At 33.1% G+C, this 18,084-nt stretch overlaps 4 protein-coding genes across 4 annotated transcripts in view; 2 read left to right on the forward strand and 2 right to left on the reverse strand.

Moving 5' to 3' along the window:
• The window catches only part of LOTGIDRAFT_51628 (hypothetical protein), a gene marked incomplete at both ends in the record, with an annotated part of 31,504 nt that extends 30,855 nt beyond the window's left edge, over positions 1-649 (forward strand). The window contains one exon of the mRNA XM_009052366.1: positions 24-649. Coding sequence (XP_009050614.1) covers positions 24-649 — 626 coding nt within the window. The remainder of the gene's footprint in view (positions 1-23) is intronic.
• A 7,047-nt stretch (positions 650-7,696) lies between these two features.
• On the reverse strand, positions 7,697-11,142 carry LOTGIDRAFT_226490 (hypothetical protein). The gene is made up of 4 exons (XM_009052383.1): positions 11,079-11,142; positions 9,241-9,829; positions 8,692-8,775; positions 7,697-8,553 (listed from the first exon to the last, which is right to left on the reverse strand). The coding sequence occupies exons 2-4, from the start codon at positions 9,817-9,819 to the stop codon at positions 7,789-7,791; spliced, it is 1,428 nt and encodes a 475-aa protein (XP_009050631.1). The 5' UTR covers positions 9,820-9,829; positions 11,079-11,142; the 3' UTR covers positions 7,697-7,788.
• Positions 11,143-14,155: 3,013 nt separating this feature from the next.
• LOTGIDRAFT_142396 (hypothetical protein) lies at positions 14,156-15,949 on the reverse strand (the record flags this gene model as incomplete). Its single annotated transcript, XM_009052384.1, has 4 exons — positions 14,156-14,275; positions 14,625-14,724; positions 15,160-15,316; positions 15,766-15,949. 4 exons carry the CDS (start codon positions 15,947-15,949, stop codon positions 14,156-14,158), a joined length of 561 nt encoding a protein of 186 aa, XP_009050632.1.
• A 914-nt stretch (positions 15,950-16,863) lies between these two features.
• LOTGIDRAFT_142417 (hypothetical protein) lies at positions 16,864-17,061 on the forward strand (the record flags this gene model as incomplete). Its single annotated transcript, XM_009052385.1, has 1 exon — positions 16,864-17,061. The coding sequence occupies one exon, from the start codon at positions 16,864-16,866 to the stop codon at positions 17,059-17,061; it is 198 nt and encodes a 65-aa protein (XP_009050633.1).
• Between the last annotated feature and the right edge of the window lie 1,023 nt (positions 17,062-18,084).

Genomic DNA, 18,084 nt, shown 5'->3' on the forward strand with positions numbered 1-18,084 from the left:
ACATACAGTTGACGATTATGAAGGGGATTATATCATGACAGATGAGGAAAAAGATAAGAAAACACTGCCTCATCCAAGTTTGGTCGTAATTGATCTTTCTTGCCTAATGTTCTTTAGTTTAGAATTCATATCAAGATTTGTGTGCTCTCCTAGTAAGATCAAATTTATGAGATCATTGCAAAATATTATAGACATGGTCGCCATTATTCCAGATTATATTGAAATGGTCTTCCTAATGTTCGACCCTATTGGTCGTAAAGGTATGGTCATTATGGACTTTATGATCATATTGCGCATGCTCAGGTTGTGTCGTATTTTCCGATTAATCCGCCATGTGCCTGGACTGTGGATTATGTTGTATACCTTGAAAGCTAGTTTTAATGAACTTATGTTAATGTTTGTGTTTTTATTAATCGGTATGGTTGTGTTTGCTTCGTTAATGCATTTCGCAGAAGGAAATGAAGGCTATGATAACATTCCAATAGGATTTTGGTGGAGTATCGTCACCATGACAACAGTGGGATATGGCGATATGTATCCACAAACTGGATTTGGATACATCATTGGATCATTATGTGCAATTGCTGGTTTGCTAACCATAGCATTTACTGTGCCCATTATTGTGAGCAATTTTGTGCTATACTATACCCATGTGCAATATGGATTAGCAAGGAGAGAAAAGGATATTGAAAAAATTGAAACGGCAGCTCGAGATGAAGAGGAAGGAAGGGGCATGAGAAGCGTGTCAACTAGAACTTCTGTGGTTGATAATGCGGCCATTGAACTTGGCGAAACTGTGGCCTTGACCTCGGAAAGTGGTGGGAAAAACGAGAATTGTGTATAGTGTTGAATTTGATTGGCATTCTTTAGTTTGCAATCATTTTCAAAAACGAAAATATTAATGAGTTAGGAATTCTTACCCCACAACAGACTTTTATGCAAAATTTGGTCTACTAATAGCAACTTCTCGGCCTTATAGACACGTGCTTTAGAAGTTGTTTGATCGCTGAGTGTTCTGCGTCTGAATGTTCTACGCACTGTGATTGTTTTGAATGTGATAATGTTAATAGTTTTAACGAGGTACCTTTGTGATATCTACTTGGCAAAGTAAATGTGATAAACCTATGTGATGTGAACTCAAAAGACTATTTTTGCGACAAGAATTTTGGATTAGGTTAACATGAAGGCAAAATAAATTGCTCGTGTTTGCACCGATTAGCGCATGTCGATGTGTTTAAACGAAAGTGCATCTATAACATCATTTGATTACTTTTGTTTGTACCAATGTATCAATTGAAAAGAGATTCAAAATAGTAATAATAGTCTTCAAGCGACTTACTTATACTGAAATGCAATGTTTGGTAAAATTTACAACTGAAATAAATACATTGGATAGCTTTCACACGAAAATGCCTCAAAATTTGAGCATTGTTTTATGTCAAAACAATTCTTATGTACTCTCATCTATAAAATCTATTGAATAATTAATTAGTAAAATCGGATTTCGCAACAAAAGTAATCACAGTAAGTCAGTTGGTTGAAGATAAAGCTCAATTTCACATGGTGAACGGCTGGGATGAACATTATCGGCTGGATATTTTTTTTCTTTTTTTTTTTACATTAAATTATACACTGATAGGGCTTTTTTGGATCGAATCCATTTTGCATTATACCGATAGTATTATTTTCTCTATTCAAATCAAAATTTACGATTATCTCCTTTTTTATTGGCGTTGCACGATCTCTGAAATGACCATCTTGGATCTCGTCGAACAACTTATGACCCTGGGAGTTTAGTTGGCCTCAAATTTACAGCCACCATCCAGGATTGACCAAAAAATAAAATTCAAATCGAAACCAAATTATGATGGTTTTTTCTCAGGGAAATAATTTGGATGTCGATGAAGGTCTTTTTTTTTATTTGTCATACTAATATGTATGATGATATAGACATATCGAGCATGATAAATGCGAATAGCTATTCTTCGCGCAACTATTAGTGGCGTTCTCTTCTAAATCACATAATGTTATAGTCAGCACTTTCAAGTTATTTTCTTTCTTTTGAATTTTTACGGAAAAGGGTATTTTATCTATTTTAAAGTCAAATGACGCATGTTATATCCGAAGTTCCTGGGCTCTTGTCACTGTTAACAATACGAACGAAGCTTTCATAGCTTTCTATGGAATTCTGTAAGTTACATCCAGGTAAAATCAAGCCTTAATCCATATTTTGATAGTGAATTGAAATTGTATTTTGGTCCGTACAAATTCAGGCAAGAGTATTGTTTGAAACGAAACTTGTTATATTTATAGCCGACACCACGCCATTGAAATATGGTTGAGCTTTGACTCATTAGCCCTTCATATCATGTAGATAGAGCTCCAAGGTATTTGTGTCCATGTTTTTAAAGCTGAAACAACAAGGCCAATTAGATTGTTTTATAGCCATGTCTATCATGAGATGTAAGTGTTACACATAAACTTAACAGTGCGTTTCAGTTATTATTAATGTTTCGGGCCATGCCACCATATTTTGTGGGCAATCAAAATATATAATAAATACGTCAGACCACCCAAGACAGGAATACAAACAAGGCAACATTGAGCAATTTTGCAATACGTTTCCGAATTTTGAAATACAGTTGATTTAAATCGATTATTGAAATGATTTATTTGAAAATGTTATTCAAAATAAGAATATCTTAAAATATACTTCACAAATTCAATGTTACCGCTTTAAAAACTGAATTTTTAATATTATATCCCCTTAAGAGACTTGGTTGAAGGATCGTATTTAGAATTCTTTGATGGTGAAGTGAAATATTACGGGATTTCATGACTTTAAGACTTGATAGAATAATGGCTGATAGTTATTATTAGTAGTAACGGTTTATTTTGTAAATAGTTATAGTCAGTCTGGCAGTGTAGCCAAGATCACTACCTTATCTATGCAAATATCATCTAGATATAGGCTACATTTTATACTGCTTTTTTCTTCTTAATCTTTCTTAATGCACTGTTTTACATAATGTCACACTCTTTATTCAATTTATGCTGATTCTCAATTGAATCATTTTCTATAACGAGATTAGTAGCGTGGAATAATCCAATGTCTTGAATAACCCTATATACTGTATAATTGCAAATATAGTGCGCAGCTATAAATCAGGAAAATCTATGTCATCATGACTATTAGGCAACCGGACTACAGAATGAAAAAAAAATCATAATAATCAGCGATAATTCTGTCTTACCTAGAGCGGATATGACTTCATGTTGTGCACTTAGAAAAAGGCTATAGTTGAATTTTCAATTGGTTCAAGAAACATACGATCATAAAACCGTTTCGTCAGAATAATTAGATCTTTAGCGGCACTATTTTTATGCAAATGTTTTTTTTTTTTTGTCTTAAATGACTGAATTTCTTCATTGTTATCACGAAATAAATTCTGTTTTTGTACAATGATTACTTTATTCATCGCCATTTAATTTCTTTCTCTTTTAGCAAGATTTTTTTATTTCTTCGAACCATTCGATACCTATCTTCTGCAACATGATTACTTCTTCTTTATCACAATATGCTGTATATTGCGGCATGGTTATTTTTATTAAATCAAATTCAACACAAGTGTTTGCTTTTGTAGTTTTATCTTAATGTCATATCGCAGTATCATTTCCTTTAATCGCCTTGTGCTTCGCAAAATTTTTTTAATTCTATCGCTATTGGGTTACTGCCTACCGCATTCATCTTAACGCCATGTGATTTTTATCTCTATTATAGTGACGTTTTTACTTTTGCAGCATTTTTTTTTTTTTTAATATCCGATTATGAATATTACATATCGCAGTACGCCCGCTCCTGTTCGTATTCTCTGCTAGTAGCATATATTAACCACAGAAAACGAACAAGATCAGGTGTGTGGTAAGACTTTATCTCGAACAATTCTCTATCGCAGCCATTGTACATTTTGTAAGTTCCCGCTCTCCGTTATACGAGATTTATTAATCATGAATATTAGCGCCCAAATTTGGCGCCATATTGGTTGGTTAGCTGGTGCATGTCGGTCGGTCGGTCGGTTGGAATTTGATACCTATCCATTTATTGATTTAAGATTGGCAAGTTAAATTTTTTTGACTGTAAAGTCCATGGAAATCAAAGACTATGTAAGGAACTGTGTAAAATTACATTTCTGTCGTCACTTTCGGACGTGGATGGGCCGGTACACGTTTGCTGGTGTTAAATTTGTTTTTACTGTGATTTTATCAAGTTGTATATATTTTAGGTAACATGTATTATACCATATGATATTATAATCCTACATTTTAACTCAGTCTTTCCTTGACATGTGATAAGCCCATGTTTCTAATTTATTATGAATTTATTAAAATTTATCAGCACGTTTTGTCAGACTTCTTTTTCATGAAACCACAGAAACGGTCTACACTTTTGCATAGATTATACACATGGCCCCTTAAAAGAAACAAGTAAAGTTTATTGTCCTATTCACAGCTCCCGATGGCAAGCCCGTAGCTACAGGGGGGAGTGAGCAAGGGAACAAATGGATTGTCATCCAACCCCCTCCCTGCGGAAAAAATTCGGGCAACTGACCAAATCTATTACTGCAGCCAATTACTTAACACCATTAACCCTCCTAATAAATTACTTGTTCCCGGGAACAATCAAGTCTGGCTACCGGCCTGCAGGACAATTTAGCCAGAACAGTTGCATTGACTAACAATACCATAGAACATGGTAAATAATTGTCGGTGAGCCATCCTTGACGATTCTGTGACCCCTACTCGCTACATTATTCAATAATTAAAGAAGAGCCACTGTACATTTGTTATTCATTTCGCAGCATTTTAAGAGATATGGAAAGACGTATTCAATTTCTTAGAAAAATAATATCGTCGCCAAAAGTAATTTAACTACAATTACTACATAGCGTGATGGTATAAATATATCACTGATAATCGATTATTATGGAGAACATTATTGATGTTCGCATAATTTAAAAACAAATATCTGCCATCTTATAAACTTTTTGACATATATTTTCCAACTAGTTTTCCACTTAAAGCTAAACTGGGACTTCCTTGATATCATAACAATATTACTTATTCTATAATATGTGATATCGACACATAACTCATTGTAGGCCAACATAAACTCATATCTACATTGCTCAATCAAAATACATGATACCAACATATCACATATTCTAAAATATTTATTATCACCACATATTCTGAAATACTTGATATCAGTATATTACTCGTTCTAATCATCACATAACTTATTCTAAGAATAACTTGATATCAAAACATTACTAATTCTAAAATACTTGCTCATATCACTATATTACTCATTCTTGACATCAATGTATTATTCATACTTAAATAATTGATATCTCCACATATTCGGAAATACTTAATATCAGTTATATTACTCAAGGTAAAATACTTGTTATCACTACATTACTCATTGTAAAATACTTGATATCAATTCATTACTTATTGTAAAATATTTGATATTACCACACTGCTTATTCTTAAATACTGGATATTACATAAATACTCATTCAAGGAAACTTGATAATACCTATAGGTTTTACTCGTTCCAATTACTCAATATCAATACATTACCCATTCTGAAATACTTGATATTGCCATATTACTCATTTCGAATACATAACTCATTCTAGAATACAAAACAATACTCGTTCAAAAATACTTGATATTGATTACTCAATCTTAAATACCATATATTATTACATTATTCATTCTCAAATACTGAATATGAATAAATTATTCATTCTAGATTCATTTAGACCACTGAATTTGGCTTCTCATTCTAAAATACTTGATACCATGGCAGTGCTCATTTTAAAATGCTTTAGATTTATGCCCTTTACAATACACTGTCATTTAAACATTAAAAAAAAACCTTAGGCTTTTAATGGTCACGAATCTTAGAAACTTGAGAAGGTTTTATTGTTAAAATATGTTTTGTATCAACAAGAAAGGAAATAAAACAAATAATTAATAGGCACTAGACCAAAACGAATTAAACTTATATTGAAAAGCTAGAAACAATTCATCTTATAGACAATATCTTTAGTTTTAGAAACTAAGTATTCAATTACAGTCTTGACTTAAATTTTATATTAAAATGAAAATGTGATGTGAAAGATTTCAACTAAAGGTTATTCAAATCCTTTCAATTTTTTCATAAGAAGCTATAAATTATAGCAATTACTACGTTGGAATATTTCAAACATAATATCAATCATTTCAATATCAGAAATGTAATTTATATTCCGACGATTTTATAAGAAACTATAAAACGCATTCAAAGGGATTCCTAATATAAAGATAATTATAGATGTCACCAACGTCATTGTTTATAGGATTTTACAAAACACAGGAGATCATTTCTTTTGTGCTGTGTATGTATTTTAGAATATGTATTATGGAAACATCAAGTATTCAAGGTTGAGTAATATGGTGATAACAAGTATAATTTACAATTAGTAATATGGTGATAACAAGTATAATTTACAATTAGTAATGTAGTGATATCAAGTATTTATAATAAGTAATGTAGTGATATCAAGTATTTATAGTGACTGATATCAATTATCATAAAGTGGGTAATGCGGTGAATTCAATAATTTTACAGTGAGTAATGTGATGACATCAAGTATTTTACAATGATTTTTTAGTAACGAGCTAAAATTATTATTTTACAATCAGAAATGTGGTGATATCAAGTATTTTACAATGAGTAATGTAGTGATATCAAGTATATTTACAATGAGTAATGTAGTGATATCAAGTATTTTACAATGAGTAATGTAGTGATATCAAGTATATTTACAATGAGTAATGTAGTGATATCAAGTATGTTTACAATGAGTAATGTAGTGATATCAAGTATATTTACAATGAGTAATGTAGTGATATCAAGTATGTTTACAATGAGTAATGTAGTGATATCAAGTATATTTACAATGAGTAATGTAGTGATATCAAGTATGTTTACAGTGAGTAATGTAGTGATATAAAGTATAGTTACAGTGAGTAATGTAGTGATATCAAGTATGTTTACCAGTGAGTCATGTAGTGATATCAAGTATATTTACAATGAGTAATGTAGTCATATGAAGTATGTTTACAATGAGTCATGTAGTGATATCAAGTATTCAAGAATGATTAATGTTGTGATATCAAATATTTTAGAATTTTTAGAAATGATAGCCATTATTTCGGGACGAATGTAAACATGTTTAAGAAAGACATCGCAGTATTAAAATTGGAATGAGACGACATTCTCAATATAGAACTGCATGATTTGAAGTAGCAGCCAGGGTTTATTGTAATTATAAAGTAATTGTAGTTAATATCATAAGAAGAAAAATGCCCTAGCCGATATCGGATGCTGGTAATCTGTACAATTATTTTATAATTATTGGCTTATACTTGTATCATAGTTTATAACGACGTTAATGTTTTGTTTGTATTTAGGAGTTGTCTCCCACCACTTTGGTTGTCATAAGATATGGCATCGATATTTTTTTTCATTCAACCAATATGAAACACTTTTATCTTTTGACAAAATTCCTTAAGGGTACTGTTATTTCACTCAAACCCTTTCATACAAATACTAAAGCCCAATGAAATGAATTTCATGGGTAACCGTAAAATAATTTATTTACATTTATTTACACAAAATAAAAATTCATTCGAATTAACCATCCCCAAAGCTGGTTCATCAACACCTTCTTTCTACTCTGGACTTGGGGCAGTTTTATTGCCAGAAGGTTTCCTCTCTTCTGATCTCGGTGACGACTCTATGAATGTTGGGAGTTCTTCACCTACCCCAGGTCCGGGGTCATTTAAGCATTGGCGGAATTCATAATACTTGTGAAAGTTATTCGTTATTATTGGTACAATCATTCCAATAAGTATGATTCCAGTCATAGCACAAATACACGCGACTAGATATCCAAATCCCGACTTAGGTACAGTATCTCCGTATCCTACCGTAGTCATGGTAATAAGACTCCACCATAAACCATAAAACATGTTCTCAAAGTTCCCAACTATAAATATCTCTACGCAGTATATCAAAGATGAAAATACGACCATTCCGAAGATAATGAAGACGAAGAGCAAAAATAATTCACCCAAGCTTGCTCTTAATGACAATACTAACACTCGCAATCCTCTGTAGTGGTTGGCAACTCGGAACAAAGCAACGACCCTGGCCACTATACAACACTCTAACAGCAGGAAGACGACGATGTTCTCAGGTTGTCTCCAGAATTTTTCATCAGACCATTGGACAATATACAAGACCCACACGGGAATCAGATACAGCAAATCACAGAATGTAAAGAACTGTCTGAACATGCGGCATAAACTCGGCACAGTGATCACTCGAGCAAAGAATTCAATTGTAAAATAAAATACACAGAACAAATCGATATACTGGATGGCAGGGGCGGCCTCTGTCGTTACCAGCATTCGCACCTTTACGTTAGTCTCCAGCTGCTTCAGCAGATAGTTTGATATAGACAAGGCTGCTGTTTGGGAGGATGACGAAGAGTTGCCGCTACCGGAACTGTCTGGATGATTATCGTGATCATGATCTTCAGTATAATATGGCGGTAAATAAGCGCCATCTACGGGTACACGACATTCTGGAACCGTTGATAAAAATATGTTAAATACTGTTACAATGACTAAGATGTAATACACTACAGCCCAAATCTGAAAAAAAAAAGAAGTTTAATAAATTTAGGAGTCTTCCACTACTTTGGTTGTCATAAGATATTGCTTTATGGCATCGATATTTTTGTATTTTTGTTTGCATTTTCCTGAGTTTTTTCATTCAACCAATTTTACTTCAATATCTATCGGCTTGGTGTTGGCGATTGTAGTGGTGTTTGCTTGATGTCGGTTCTTCCTGACGTGTCTCGTACAGAATTGGTAATATTTTTGTTACGACAGTAAATTGATTCTCATGGGAAACCATACTACTCTAACCTAATCGGAGACTTATCAAATAACCCATGCAGCGATGGCGTATAATATAATAAATAACAGCCCTGAAAGAAGAGAATCGAGCGCCAAATTTTGATTCTTGCTAAGGATAACTAGAAGTGAAATCTATCAATCTATAATAACTAAGCTTATTAAGATGAAGAAATCCCTTTAAATTCAGAAGTTTCTTACCTTTGCAATTACTGATGTTTCTGGATAGTATAATACATCATATATTCTTTCTTTACAGCTCTGAGATTTTGTTGTTTGCTTCGGTTTTAATGCTGCAAACTCTAATGCCAAATTTTCGTTGACTCTTAGATCGTCAATGTTGTCAAAGTATGCTTTTTGACAACATTTTGATATGTCACTTTCACTTATGCCCCAAAATTCCAATTCATTGCGAATATACAGAGAGCAAATATTTTTCGGTAAATGAAGCTTATTAAATCTGCAATAGTCTATGATGGCTGCAAAAACATCAGGATTTCTATCAAAGAAATATTCCTGATCACAACAGTTACTTTGAACGTTCAATGCACGCCTGGCTATCGATGTCAACCTCGAAGACTTTACTCTCAGTAATGTGTCAACGTAGGTTTTGAAAATTTGTCCACCAACATTCAATGTAACAATTCTTTGCTCCTTGATGTTATGTAGTGATTTAGCAGGCTTAATATTTTTGAGGTCGAAATTCGCTAATTCAGAATCTGAACGTGCATATAGAGAATGTGACCTCCCAACGTTGGTAGCAACTTGCAATAGTGCCATTTGTGGTAGTCTGAAAAAACAAAGTACAATAGAAGTAACAGATTGGATGAGGTATATTTAAATGGAAAACTTGCCATAGCTTATAGGGGATGTTAATGAGGATTTCTAAAATCAGTGATCAAAATTTATACTATGTTGAGGAATGTAACAACAAACTTAAACTAAGACTAAATCGCTGACTTGCCTTAATCAGCCTTCAAGAATATGGGCCTTAAAGTTTATTGGCAACACTAATACCACAATTACAATTCTTGTAGTTCCTGCAATTCCACTAAAGCTAAGCGTTTGATCACATCACTGTAGAATCTTTTTACAATCCATTTAAGTGAATTTATAGATGTATCTACAGTAAGATATATGGTTGTGTTAGTTGGTAAAACTTAATAATTTTTCTCTCTATGTACCACTCTAGAAAAATGAAGGTTTATGGTCTTCACATCTTCACAATGCTAATGTTACGAAATGCATCTAATACCTCGACTAAAGTGGCAGTGGTGGCCTCTTGGAACCCGGGGCACAAATAGGGGCCAACTGACTTAATGGGTGACAACATTGCGAGATTTCAAATGCGGAAGCACCATGGGACTCTCTCAGAAAAAAATTTGAATAGATTTGTTGATCAATTGAAAGAGTGAGTGAATAACATAGATCTATCTGTTAAATAAGTGATAACATATCAGAAGGTCAAAATATGTCCATCAAAAATCACAAAATGTCCATCAAAACTCGCAATATGTCCATCAAAAGTCAAAATATGTCAATCAAACATCACAGTTATGCCCATCAAAACGTATAATTGTGTATAACAAAAAGGCCATCAAAAATCAAAATATGACAATGAAATATATTATCAACAAATACTCGCGACCGTTCTGGACGACGTTTATCGGATTTTCGTGTAGGATATGGGAATTTTTGGGCGTTCATCAATCTAAACCCACTTCGGGCTAACTTACCGTCAATTCGCAAAAACTCATCATCTAGGGGCCTATGAGCTGTTTTAATCAGCAAGTCTGAACTGGCTAGACTAGAATAAATGACACGATGTAGGATTGGTCATATATAAGGCTCTTGGCGGCGGTATGAAGTAGAGGTAGGCCTAGAGGCTAGATCGAACCTCTAAAAGAGGAATAGGCCAGACCAGAACTTTGTATGTTTGGCTTAATCTACTCTACTTATGGATTTTTGGTTTTGTCCGCGTCTTCTTGATCTTAGTATACCTTGCTTGAAATTAAACTAAAGTAAGAGGTCCAACTCACCTTTACATGATTATTAAATGTCTTTTAAAACTGTAACGATAGGAAAAATCGGACATCTTAAATTTTGCTCTCATTGCCTGCTTAGTAACATTTTGTTTATTTGACGTTAAATGACGTCATAACGTCAAACGTTGACATGAGAAAACAGTGAACCTCTTTAGTGATCTCTGACAATTTTCTCCTAAGGAATGGAAATCTCAAACCAGTCCAATTTGCAACTGTTGATTACTAATAATGACTATAGGAAATCACACCGTTCAACATTTTGAAGTTTGGCCTAGACAACTTGAGTAAATCCGTAAAAATAGCCCAGCTCGAACGGCCCAAGCTCCAACCTTTTCGAAATTATTTGACGTGATTTTGATAGTTTATGATCGATAATAGCTACCTAAAAGTTGGCATATTTATCGATATTTCAGATCTTCAAATGTTGTTCCGGTTGCCAAATATTGGAGCGTTGTGGAAAGTCGCTTAACCAGTGAATTCGCAGTATGCTTGTCTCGCAACAATGTTTTACCAAATTCAGTCTGCTGCTGCTGAAGCCCATTTTCTTCCAAGGTGTTTTTAGCCAAATGCAGTCGGCCTGCACACGCTAAATATTGCACAGTAGGCCCACACATATTGAGTGTGTTTTCTAACGTCCAACTACCTATAATTTTGATTTTTGAGATCATTACTACTGACAAAAACCGTGGGAGGTTTAGTCCATCGTCAATTCAAGACCGTCATCAAAATTCTTATGACCAAAAAGCATAACAGAGGAATCCGCGATATTAACATGGCTGACACTTAATAACAGCCTACATTAAATAGGATGAGACTTGTCGTCCTCACAATGTCAAATTAATACGAACTTCATATTATACCTTGACTGCAATTGTCACCTTTCTTGCATCATGTAAGTTTGTAAATGAAGCCATTTTGTTGGATTGTAGCTAATACAGCTCATCAGGGGCCTCGGCAGAACGTCTGCGAAGACAAAGCCATAATGTTTACAGCCTTTCTGTCCAAGTCTCAAATTAGTTGTATTTGCTGGTGTATAATCCAATGAAATTGCTGCATTCCGTGATACAAGAAAGATGGCTATTATTGCAGTCAAGCATAAGACGAAGTTCTTAAAACATTGAGATTGTGAAGATAGGGACTTATTGATACAGCCTTCACCAGTTGATATTAATGGAACAAATGGAAATAAAAGATGTGGGTCATTAAAACAATACAAGACTACAATACACAACAAGTTAGGAATGCTAGAAATAAGATTTTTCATAAGAATATAAAACTAACAAAACATTAACATGATAAATTGTATACATTACGTTTTTTGACTTTTCTGACCACAATGTGATGATGATTCAAACTCAATAATTTTCAAAGATTTTGACAACATTAACTATTACCTGGATTCTGGTACTTTTTGGCAGAATTCGGCAAGCTATATTCACAAAACAAGCCATAGTATCCTCCTTTTCTAATATACATAATAGTATTAACAGATAAACTTAAATATCAGAAACAATAAAAGTTTCTTTTCATGGTCGTGAATGCAGCACTTAGCTAAGAATGGGACTATGACTGAATCTACTATGTGGAGTATTAACTTAAAAAGAAAACATGACATTACAATACAGTATGGAATGGTCAAATGAAATTAGCTGATAACTATTGAGAGCCAACTTTGCTTTGACCCAGAACAGTTCTCTCTATAATATTTACAGAAAACAATTGGACATTTCCTTAAAAAAAAAACACAGTACAATTCAATGGCAGTTTATATAAATTTACTTTTAACTGTTTAAATTTAACAAGAATGAGCTGTATTTTTTAATTATGACTCTATAAAAGGTATATGTTAAGAGTTCATATCTTTGAATTTGGACAGAAATTTCACTGTCCTATGATATAAGTACAATTAAAAGTTCGGTTCAAGTCACATTTGTTCAAATCAGAACAATTTTCCTCACAGTTCTGTTCTTTCAATCTATCAACACTGAAACATGATTTTTCCTGATATTTTCACAAAATGGTGCCCTATGATGTATATGATTAATGATTTATTTTTCAGGTTGTTTCAATTACTATCTGCTTTTTGAAAAATGCACATTTTTGTCTAAAAATATGTCTTATTAAATACAAAAGTTACAGCTTTACAGAGTTTTCTAGGATCTGATTAGCCATGAATGTTAAATACAAGATGACACGATGCTGATGACAAGATGTTTGAAATTGGTTTTATTGTCTATTCAACCCCAACTGGGAAGATATCAATGTATGATCAACTGAGAAGATGACCATGTATGATGAACTAGGAAGATGTGAATGTTTGCAATATAAATAAAGATATATATATGGAGACAAAAACTATCTATCATGAACCACCATCACCAATATCATCTGGGCTTCCACTGTATTTCTGAAATATTCAAATAACAGAGTCAAATATCAACTGTATTAGCATCTGTGTTCTTAACACCTCAAAAATTGATTTTCTAGCCTAATCAACAAAAATATGTCCTATGATTTGGATATTCTGTTATGTAATCTTGTTCTTCACTCAAATTGAAATAGAGGGCTAGAAATGAATGAAATGGTCTTCTATGAAATCTAATGTTCTATGCAATCTTAAATAGACAAGATTGGAGATAACCAACTTCGTGAAAGCATATAAAAGATGAGGGGTTCATTTAATTCAATAACAATTTACAGGCAGAGTAACTAAAAGGTAATCAGAACTCATCAAATATCTCATAATATTCAAATACATTTTTACATTCACCTTTTTCTTTTTCTTGTCTTTTTTCTTCTTCTTCTTTCCGTCTTTATCTTTTTCATCTTCTTTTTTAGGTTTCTTTGGTTTTCTCGATTCTGCATCAGATGCATTATCAATGGCTGAAATACAAATATCAATATTTCATTTACCATTTCCTATATTCCATTTCTCAAGAAATATTTTCAAACCGGCTCAACTATTTCAGGGCCTTGTTTCTCAAAATCTTAACTAAGACAAAATAGAGAAACTATCTTATAATCATCTACTTTGTATAAGGGAAATTAAACTGACAGAAGGTGACACCAAACTATTTAAACTTACTCTGTGCTTCAGATAAAGCATTCGTCTTCTCTCCTTCTTTCTTGTGTTTTTTATGTTTCTTTTTCTTGGATGGTAATTGATGTAACATTCTGTACTGCTCTGGTAACTGTAAAAAATAAAACAAAATTGAAAAATTATTTACAGGGAAAAGGATATTTCTAAACTATGTATCAGAAATACAATATTGAAATGTAGTTTTACATCCTACATTTTTGCAAATTGATTCAGCCATTGAAGACTTGAATTTCCAACTGCCATGTAGCTGGCAGCACAACCTGAATCACTGTATATGTAGGTTTTATACAACCTCAACGATCTGCGAGTTCCATGATTTTTAGTAAAAATTAGAAACATACATTTTCAAAATGTAGGAGAGTTCAAAGGCACACAATTAAATAGTTTCATTGAAATTCAGAAGTTTTATTTATTTCAAGTATAATATATAGTATACTTACAGGACCAGGATGTAATCTAAAGCCTGCTAAAGATAATCCTGATAACTGAGTCAATTCTTTACCAATTATAGGTGGTTTCTCAATCAATAAACGTAATGAACTGAAAAATATATATATATAGACAAATTAAAGACTTAATGACCTTAGGTATGTAGACTTTAAAAAGAGTAGACAAAGCGAAAACCCTCTAATAGAAGTCTACAAGTGTTCCAAAATAATGAGCATCTGTATTTGTCTAGCAACATAAATAATGTACAATTCTGTTATAATTACAATTTATTGAAAAGGAACAACGATTCAAATGAATATGAGACATTTTAAAGAAAATATATAAGCTTAATTAACAAGTCACTTGTCTTCTATCTCCATACTTAACACTCCTCCTTCAAAAGAAGCCAGGTTGTGGCTTTGGCCACTTGTGTAAATTCTGAGAGCTTTTCAGTAACAGGAATTCCAAGCCAACAATATTTACTTAATTTATTCATATCATAAGGACCATTATAAAATGTTATCGATAACTAGTACAACAACTTACCTATTATCCTGGACACCAGGTATGTCTATATTACCAGGTAAATGAGGTAAAAATGCACTCAATTCTTCTTTGACTTTCTTTCCACAGAATTTATTGTATGAATGTTCCAGTCCATAGTGGTGTAATAAATTAGTGCTACCAGTAATCTCAGATTGTTCTGTAAGGAAACAGAAAAATGAAATATTTCACAGGCTTTTTTAGAAACAGACAAATTAGAGACACAAAAGACATAATCAAGCTGTATTTCTAAATTCCTCATCTCTGACCATAGGAACTAAATAATATCAGTTGATCTAATCGTTGGTCAAGCCATACAGAATGAAAGTTCCTATATAACTTTGTCACTGCAGCCCTCATCTACAGACTGGAAAAGGTTGTTTTTTTGGGGGTTTTTTTTCCTATTAGTGCCGTACCAGTATTAAAAGAAGTTATAATTTGATCGAGCATAAAGCCAATTTCATATTTCAATATATAAATCTGACACAAAAAATTGGAAAGAATAACAGTAAACCATGATATGATTATGCCGACATATGGTTCAGAACTTTTCATAATAAGTGGTAAATATCCCCTGCCAAACAAGTCAGAAAGAAATAAATAAATTACCAGGTATATCTTTCAGGCAATAAAAGGGTCCTGTGTGTTTAACAGAGGGATTCTTCCCCAAACTTATAGTTGTCTTTAAGGTGCCTGTGGAGTCCGGTCTGGGGCATGCTGGAGACCTCGATCCCCTGTCCCGGGGACTAGATCTAGGGGATATTTGATCAGGTCTTCGAATCGGTTCAGCCATTGTCCACCATATTGTTCCTCAATTTGTCAACGTTGCACACTGATTGGCTGAAATCTAAAGGGAGATAACTCGTGTAAACAATCAAGAATATACTGTACGAAAACACGATCAATAAATTGAGTTTTTAACAAAGAAACTGGTCTCATTACAGTCTAGGAAAGAAAGTGGTAAGTCATTGAAACTAAGCATTGCAATTGAAACAGTTAAATGAGATATTTCTTTTTATACGATGCCATTTTTTGGTTTTTACTTCGAAGTGCACGAAAAAGGGGAAGATAACTCTTTACTGTGCTTTTGAGGGTCATTCGTGTCCATTCGTAATCACTAGATTATTTAATGTCGTAGATTTAGACGCGAGCAAACTCGTTCGTGTGGTTTTATTTGCTTGATTTGATTTGGGGTGGGAAAAGAAAAAGCATAAATTATTAATCATTAAACTTATTATATTTTGCATGAAACTGACAGACATACTTTAGGTGAATACGAATTAGAGACGGGTTTCGAATGCCTCACAGAATGCTACAGACCACATTCATGAACTATTTCTTTGTGCCTTTGATAGTTAAGTGTACAATCTCAAATTGAATTCGCGGATTGACATGCCTTTTCTCCCAAACACACATCCGTGGACCATGGCTAGCATTAGTGATAATTAGCTGTGATTCCCTCTAATTTCATTAAAACCCAATTGTGTGTTTTTTTGTTTGTTTTTTTTTGCAGATATTGTGCTTCTGATTTCCATTTTATATTTTCAGTAACCCAAGGCGCTTGTCTCAAATACAATGGCGTTTCAGGATCAAAGTGGCAGAAATCGAAAACTTTTAGAACAACTGGAAGAGGAAAAGAAGAGATTACGAATGCAGTCTCATGGTGGATCGAGTAGTTTGAACTCTAATGTGTCTAATAGTGTGACAATGCCATTGACCACTGCACCACCCACAACGTCCGTACCTAACCCCGCATCACAATTAGTCGTAGAAACTCACATGACACCTCAACAGCGAAATGCTCTGCAGACAGCTCATTCCAATTCTGTTGGATATTTCATCACACAAGACTCTTCATTTGGAAATGTGATATTACCAGTTTTACCTAGGTTTATTGAAAAATGATTTGATGGATGTCTCTAGTTCCATTTTATACATCAAGACATATGCCCACGACGTTGTGATATCATAACAATGTGAAGGCCAATGGGATCTTATGGGTGTTAATTTTGCAAAAGATGTTTGAATAATCATTGAATTTATGTTTATTAAATAACTTTATCCGTGTCTTTTTTAACTGTCGCACGTCATATATAATAGTACATAAATAAAAAGAAATACATACATTTTTTAATTTCTCATTGAGAGTGAAAATAAAGAAATGAAAAGATGACAGAGAAATTTGTATTTGTTACCCACACAACCCGATCGCATATGAAGCTTCTGATAGTTTTGACAAATATCAGAGGCTGATACACCATTTCATCTTGTCATAATGTAATATGATTAGATTTTTTAATTATCAAATTTTATCTCACATTTGATGTCACGTTGAAAAATAATAATGATATCGCATATATTAAAATTTTATCTCACATTTAATCTCACGTTGAAAAATAAGAATGACAGCGCATATATTAACATTTTATCTCACATGTGATCTGGTATGACAAAATAACAATGAGAGAGCATGATATTTGAAATGTTGGGAATATATTTGACTGCGAGTCATCAGAAGCCGTCAGTAATCAGTGGTGAACAGTTCATTTGTTTCTGGTTGAGTATCATGATTGTGTAATTAGTCAAACTGAATCTCCAACAAATTAATCATAACAAAAAAAAGTTTTCAAACAAGTGACATATTTTCAAATTTAAGACCCATATATTTCGAACTGCTGTCATTAATCAGTGAGCACTAAATTTTCTGATAGGTTATCAAGACTTTTTGAGTGCTTAGTTAAACCGAACGACGTCATCGCAATCAAAATAAATTTTCAATTTCAAAAATATATCTCCTGCAGTTTGATTTCATCTATGTCACCATTAATTAGCATAGTAACAATTCAGAAGATGCCATTAATTAGTGATTTTGTTAGTGTTGTGATTGATTATCGTGACTGTTATGTTAATTAGTGAAACCCAGTGACG

The sequence above is a fragment of the Lottia gigantea genome (assembly GCF_000327385.1).
Source record: "Lottia gigantea unplaced genomic scaffold LOTGIsca_180, whole genome shotgun sequence".
Taxonomy (NCBI): Eukaryota; Metazoa; Mollusca; class Gastropoda; family Lottiidae; genus Lottia; species Lottia gigantea.

Bases quoted from the DNA above. Each gene is read 5' to 3' on its own strand.
- LOTGIDRAFT_226490 (XM_009052383.1), bottom strand. From the start codon at position 9,819: ATGGCACTATTGCAAGTTGCTACCAACGTTGGGAGGTCACATTCTCTA. The intron at 8,776-9,240 runs GTAAGAAACTTC...TTTTTTTTTCAG, and splicing joins AAACATCAGTAATTGCAAAG to ATTTGGGCTGTAGTGTATTA. The intron at 8,554-8,691 runs GTAGATGGCGCT...CTGCTGAAGCAG, and splicing joins TTCCAGAATGTCGTGTACCC to CTGGAGACTAACGTAAAGGT.